The 7,567-nt window shown below is 40.6% G+C and overlaps 1 protein-coding gene across 1 annotated transcript; it reads left to right on the top strand.

Moving 5' to 3' along the window:
• Positions 1-1,242: 1,242 nt before the first annotated feature.
• Positions 1,243-6,042, top strand: LOC146300818 (tripartite motif-containing protein 16-like). Its single transcript, XM_084706485.1, has 6 exons — positions 1,243-1,830; positions 3,180-3,275; positions 3,359-3,592; positions 3,684-3,846; positions 4,039-4,098; positions 4,469-6,042. The coding sequence occupies exons 1-6, from the start codon at positions 1,243-1,245 to the stop codon at positions 4,978-4,980; spliced, it is 1,653 nt and encodes a 550-aa protein (XP_084562611.1). The 3' UTR covers positions 4,981-6,042.
• Positions 6,043-7,567: the final 1,525 nt, after the last annotated feature.

Raw genomic sequence — 7,567 nt, 5'->3', positions numbered from 1 at the left:
GAAGCTGTTTCCATCAACAAAAGAATGCAGCTAAAATGCAGTCTTTTTTATCATCTAAAAATATGTCACGAGACCTCCGACCAACCAGAAGTCTACAGTTGACTGTTCCAAGGACACGTCTCAAACTGAAGGGAGATCCAGCCTTCTCAGCTGCTGCTCCACAGCTCTGGAATCATTTTACACTCAACATAAAAACTGCATCAACATATGATGGTTTTAAATCTCTTCTTAAAAATCTGTTGTTTGTGAGTTGTGTGTGTGTGTGTGTTAAATGAATGATCGATTATTCAAGTAATAATATAATGATGTGTAAGAGAATGACAGAGAGTGAGTGTGTATGTATGTTTTCATACCTTGCAGTAAAACAGATTTAAACAATGCACCTGCTCTTTGGTTGGCAGCCATTTTGAATACATTTACATTTAGTCATTTCGCAGACGCTCTTATCCAGTGCGACTTACAGTAAGTACAGGGACATTCTCCCCATGGCAAGTAAGTTGAAATGTCTTGCCCAAGGACACAACGTCATTTTACACAGCCGGAAATCGAACCAACAACCTTCTGATTAATGGCCCGACTCCCTAACCGCCATCTGACCCCAATAGACATAAAGAGGAAGTTTGGGGTCAGGCTCTCAACACATATTCAACAATTGTGGATAAATAGACCCTCAGGTAGACTAAAGTGCTAGATGTGTCCTTTACTCTCTATACAACAGGTGTGGAATAAAATGGGTGTGGAGATGAGAAGAATGATCAAAATCCAGCCCCATGCAGTAGTGGAGTGGTGGAATCTCACATTTCAGGATTGTGTCCATGAAGTTTATTTCCTGGTCTCAATGGCAGGTGTGAGTTCGCATTAACCACCACAAATGACAGATATTCATCCTAAAACCACAATCTGTCTCTAATATCACAGCAACAAACACACTTCTACACAAAATCTTCCTCTGGGTGTTCTGCGGTGAGGTCCAGGTCATCTCTCTCTCTCTCTCTCTCTCTCTCTCTCTCTCTCTCTCTCCCTCCCTCTGTCTATCTCTCCCTCTGGCTCTCTCTCTCTTCTCTCTCTCTCTATCTCTCTCTCTCTCTCTCTCTCTCAATCTTCACTCTAATCATTCCTGGACCACTCCTCTTCTTGCTGAGGGTGGAACCAAGAAGTCCCTCCCCTCCCTACAAGATCTCTTCAGAGAAAACGAAACTGTTCTGTCTTTTCCTTCGTCTGGGTGAGACGAAGAAGAGTAAAATGGCTCAACAGGGAGTTCTGCTGGACCACAATCAGTTCAGTTGTTCAATCTGTCTGGATCTACTGAAGGATCCTGTGGCTACTCCCTGTGGACACAGCTACTGTATGAGCTGTATAAAAGACTACTGGGATCAGGATGATCAGAAGGGAATCTACAGCTGCCCCCAGTGCAGACAGACCTTCACTCCCAGGCCTGTTCTGAGGAAAAACAACATGCTGGCTGAGGTGGTGGAGAAGCTGAAGAAGACAGAACAAGCTGCTCCTCCTGCTGACAGTTCTGCTAGACCTGGACATGTGCTGTGTGACTTCTGCTCTGGGAGGAAGCGCAAAGCCCTCAAGTCCTGTCTGGTGTGTCTGGTCTCTTACTGTGAGGCTCACCTCCAGCCTCACTATGAATCTCCTGCCTTTAAGAAGCACAAGCTGGTCAAAGCCTCCTCACAACTGCAGGAGAAGATCTGTTCTCGTCACAATGAAGTGATGAAGATTTTTTGTCGTACTGACCAGCAGTGTATCTGTTATCTGTGTTCAATGGAGGACCATAAAGGTCACAATACAATCTCAGCTGCAACTGAAAGAACTGAGAAACAGGTGAGAAACATAACTTTTATCTTTGACTGATTTGTGTACAATACAACTGGGGGTTGATAATTCATAGAAAAATAATGATGAGACTTATTTCAATTGAAATATAAAGAATAAAATACAGCTGATGGAAGACCACACCCGGCTTTTCTTTTCTCAGTTTTAAATAAAGTGTACACAATTTCTAAATGATCACGTTTATCTCAAGTTTCGGAGATGGTTGTGTTTAACCAGCTGTCTTCATTTATACCGGACAATTGTGTTTTTGATAAATATCTTTCTGGATTTAGACTACAGCATAGCACAGAGTCTGCACTGCTCAAAGTTTTAAATGACCCATTACTTTCTTTTGACTCTGGTAATTGTCCTGCACTCATTTTGCTTGATCTCAGAGCGGCATTCGACACTCTTGATCATGGCATTCTTTTAAATCGTTCAGACCATTTTGGGATCCAAGGTCGTGCTTTACATTGGTTTGATTCTTACTTAAAGGATCGCAACTTTTCTGTGGCGTTTGGTAATTATTCATCATCTAATGCACCAGTTCTGTATGGGGTTCCGATAGGCTTAATTCTGGATCCAGATTATTTTCTTTATACATGCTCCCTTTGTATAACAAATTTAAGAACTATAATGTCTCATATCACTGCTACGCAGATCCTACTCAGTTTTACGTTCCCTTACATCCAAAGGATGTTTCAAGTGTACAGTGTTTGTTGGATTGTTTGAGAGATGTTAAGCTTAGGATGTCAGCCAACTTCCTTCAGTTAACTTCCTGCAGTAGTCAGAAGCTGTTTACATCAACTGAAGAATATAGCTAAAAAGTCTTTTTTTTGTCATCCAAATATATGGAGTCTGTAATACATGCTTTCATTGCATCCCGATTGGACATTTGCAATGTTCTGTGTTTGGACGTTTCACAGTCTCTACTGTCACATCTCCAGCTTGTCCAAAATGCTGCTGCTAGAATTGACTGGAAAAAGATGAGAACATTTATATTTCACAAGTCTGCCGTGTGCCCTTGCACTTGTCTGCTTAAACATTTTAGAACTGCACTAGTGTTACATACACAACAGCATCAACATATGATGATTTTAAATATCTTCTTGAAAGTAATTTGTTTGTTGTGATTAAATGTGTGTGCACTGTCTGTGATTGTGTCTCGTGTCCTATTATGTGTTTTAACTATTTGTTATTGTACAGCACTTTGGCTAACAGCTGTTCTTTTTATATGCGCTTTATAAATAATATAACTGACCGACTGAATGATTCAAATACAACATCAAATTATAACTGTTCCTAATTTGACAGTGCATATAAAACAAACTATTCCTAACTTGTGTTTTTGTCCTCAGCAGGAGCTTGGACTTAGTCAACAGGATATTCAGAAGAGAGTCCAGCAGAGAGAGAAGGAGCTGAAGGAGCTCCAACAGGCTGTGGAGTCTCTGACTGTGAGTACAGTTCTGGAAGACACATCTGGACTTCAAGTGGGACAGGACAGAAATTAAGAAATGTGTCTGTGTGTTGTGTTCAGCGCTCTGCACAAGCAGCAGAGTTGGACAGTGAGAGGATCTTTACTGAGCTGATCCTCTCTATTGAGAGAAGACGCTCTGAGGTGAAGGAGCTGATTAAAGCTCAGCAGAGGGCAGCAGTGAGTCAGGTTGAAGGACTGGTGGAGAGACTGGAGCAGGAGATAGCTCAGCTGAAGAGGAGATATGCTGAGCTGGAGCAGCTCTCACACACAGAAGATCACATCCATTTCCTCCAGGTACAGTAACTCACATTTCATCTCATTTACTGGAAGTAGCTCACTAGTTTGTTCCACTAACTTGTCTCTCTCTTCATATTTTTCTGTTCAGGGTTATCAGTCTCTCTCCAGCCCCAGTGTATCTTCAGATTTACCCAGCACCATCGCCCCTCATCGTAAGGACTTCTGTGATGTGAGGGAGGCTGTGTCCAAGCTGAAAGAGAAACTAGAGGACATCCTTACAGGGGAGTGGAAAAGATCACAACCACCGGTGGGTAAAAACACACTAGACTTGCAGAGGGATCAAACAAGCATCCTGTAGATACACTGTAGAGATCATACAGGTATCCTATAGATATACTGTAAATGATACAAGCATCTTTCGACTAAACATTTGTCATTACCCACTATGAGGCATGTCTGTAACTTGATCTGACCTCTGTGTGAATGTGTTGGTGTGTTTGTAGTGAATCCAGTGGATCTTTTACTGCCACCAGAGCCCAAGACCAGAGCAGACTTCTTACAATGTGAGTCTTTCTACAGTTATTGTATTCACTTATACTGCACACAAACCATAAGCTACTAGACACAATCCATATTTGTGTTTATTATTGAGATGATGGCATGGCAATCCTACATAAATCCCCACCATTCATACGTAACAGCTGAACATATTGGGCTGGTAGCATACATTAGACAGTTGCTCAACTGATGCAACACAACTGCCATCAGGGAAAAGTTAGATGGCTTTTATATATTGATGCATTGCCTACCTGCCCAAACTTACTCCAGAGATAGAAATGGAAAACGCTAGAAGTCCACCAAATAAATACGTTCTAGATACTATCTGACTGACTTAATTTCTTTGATTCTGTGTCTGCTCTGCTTTTCTTCCAGATTCCTGTCAGCTCACATTGGACCCAAACACAGCATACATACAAATCTCTCTGTCTGAGGGGAACAGAACAGGAACAGTTACTTCAGTACAGCCATATAGTTTTCATCCAGAGAGATTCACTGACATCGGGCAGGTGCTGTGTAGAAATGCTCTGTCTGGACGCTGTTACTGGGAGGTGGAGTGCAGTGGAAGGGTTGGTATAGCAGTCTCATATAAAGACATCAGCAGAACAGGGTCAGGTCTTCTATCTGGATTTGGAAACAATGATAAATCCTGGTGTTTAGAGTACTCGGGTAATTTCAGACACAATAATGTTGAGACGGTAACTTCAAGCTTTGGTTCCAGAGTAGGAATGTACCTGGATCACATGGCAGGTACTCTGTCATTCTACAGCATCTCTGACACCATGACCCTCATCCACAGAGTCCAGACCACATTTACTCAGCCACTCTATCCAGGGTTTGTATTTCGATTTATTCTGTCCACTGTCAAGCTGTGTGAGCTGGAGTAGTTCACATTAGTGTCCTTCCCTCCTTACATCTATGGTTGTTGAACTGCACCTCCTAACTCCATTTCTTCTCTGAGAATGTTGAGGGAATCTTTCCTTGTCTTCACTGAGGGTTCAGATTGGCTATTGTTGGCAATTGTGAAGTCAACTTTGTAATATTGCTAGGATAAAGGGCTACACAGAGTAGGAGTGTACCTGGATCACAGAGCAGGCACTCTGTCCTCCTACAGCATCTCTGACACAATGACCCTCCTGCACAGAGTCCAGACCACATTCACTCACGTGACTCACCCACTCTTTTAGGTGTGGAGTTTGGTGTCACGGCTACACTACTTAACTGTGTGAGCTGAAGTAGAGGTCCCCATAACTGTATATCTTTCATTATCTTCTGAATTGGTCTTACTAAGATAATTGTCTCTCTTCTCCATGAATGTCAGGGTCAAGGTTGGAGACTGTTAGAGATTGACTCTCATGTTAAAGTATAAAAGACTCAAGCCAGATCCTGTGATGATTTTAAGAGTCAGGGTCAAGCACCAGCTTCAGTTAGTTAATGTAATGTGGAAGAAAGTTCTGTCTGTCTCCACTAGGATAGTTTTACTGCAATTTAAATTTCTGGGTTTGTAAGTATTTGACACTCAGCTGATTGGAGATTGAGTTTAACCAACACCTCAACATGACAATGACCCCTGAGACACAGTGATGCCTGCAAAGTCTCTCTGATGCATGAAGGCCAGAGGACAGAAATTATAGTAGAAAGGGATAACAAAGATAACATTCAGCCAACAGGTGTCTGTTAAGCAATCAGGCAGATACTACATCATAGATCCATGCATGTAAAGTAAAATAGTTGTAAAGAGTAAAAGAGTTGTAATGAGTAAAAAGCATGTAAAGAGTTCAGCCTATTATGCTTGTATTGCTTCAACTGGTGGTGTGGTTTCCTACATTTAAAAAAATCTGTGTAGTTTTAGGAAATTGTTCGTAATTAGTATGAACAGAAAATGTTAGTTATTTACCAAATTGTAAGTTAAGTTGCATAAATACCACAGGGTTCTCTAAAGAATAAAAGTTAATGACAAAGCATGTCTCTCATTTTCTTTTTAATATTAGGTAAAAGTTACATGACTCATTACATCCAAATATCTCTGTAGTGCATTATAACTGGATATCACTGCCTACATTTCAAACTGTTTTCATGAGGCTTAAAATATGAAAATTGAAATATGTTTTTGTGTAACAGGAGGTTAACTGACAAGGCCATCATAGGGAGACATGTTCTTTGCAAAGGTCAACGAAAGGTTAAATATTTAAGCAATAAGGTACGAGAGGCAGTACTTTATCGCCAATAAAGTACGTGTTCAAGGGTGTTGTTAGGCCCGACGCGCGGTTGCCAGCGAAATTATGAATAGTAAATATATAGTAAGCTGCCTTTCAGCACAAAATAGTTATAGACAACAAACATTGTGTATCGCATTTCAGTAGCCGAGAGAAAATAGTCCCTGTAAACAATGGTTGTTGCTATACAAAATGGGACACTTTCTATAAAATAATATTTAATTTAAACAGTAGGCCTACTGTAAACATTCGAAATCAATCATAAATGTTTCGTAGGCACTGGGTATATGGTAGCTAGCTAGCCTACAAGTTTGAGTAACTTGGGACTCGATAGACTAACATTAGGCTGTAAGGTATGTTGATTTGGATAGCTCCATTAATTGTGCATCCGTGGAAAACGTCCTTTTAAGAAGCCAAGACCAGGTCATGTATTGTAATTGCGTGGCTACAGTACAAAGCTAAAATGAAATAAGTGGATATCAAGTTAGCAACTAATGGCTAGACCTGAGCTTCCGTCCAACGTTTCAGTAACTAGTTAGACCAACTAGTTAGCACTGATAGCACGGGACGATCCAATATTATCGCTCAAAAATTAACCGAATGTTGCTAGTCTAGCTTGCTAACCAATAAACAGCTGCACACCAGTACTAGTAGACAGTATTTTTCTTCGGCAACCTTAGTTATTTTGAGTGCGCACTAACATGGAACGCTCCCCTTCTAAGGTAAATGTAAAAGGGCGTACAGTACTTTATGCTCAATAAAGCACACCCCGTGACTCACTCTCAACCAATCAGAATGCTTGATTTCAACCACCCGTATTATAAATGATAATACCCACTAATACCCACTCAAATAACCTTTGTGTGAGTCTTATAACTGAAGTATATGAGCAAAGACATATGCAACATTCAACAACTGACAAGATTTTATTAGGTTGCAGTTCACATCAGAAAATTACATGAATTCAATGCATTTCTCTGAAACTTGATCAAGGTGTTCAATGATACACCATCTGTAATAAAAAGTTTTTTTTAGCTTTCACAAAAGTAGAATGAAGTCTGCACTAATACTTTCCACACAGCATACACACAATCAAGCACAAAACCGCACAACTCTTCCACCTAGTTTTTGGAGAGCCATCATCCATGTTTTATCTCCAACCCCACTTGCTAAGCGTATCAACCAGCTGATTATTTGATTGATATAGTGATTTGTTTTTGTTTTAGGACTGGAGCAATGAATAAATAAATACCCTTAC

The sequence above is a fragment of the Hypomesus nipponensis genome, chromosome 2 (genome assembly GCF_054491055.1).
Source record: "Hypomesus nipponensis isolate SF chromosome 2, ASM5449105v1, whole genome shotgun sequence".
NCBI classification, from domain to species: Eukaryota; Metazoa; Chordata; class Actinopteri; order Osmeriformes; family Osmeridae; genus Hypomesus; species Hypomesus nipponensis.
This window is presented reverse-complemented; position numbering and strand designations above follow the sequence as displayed.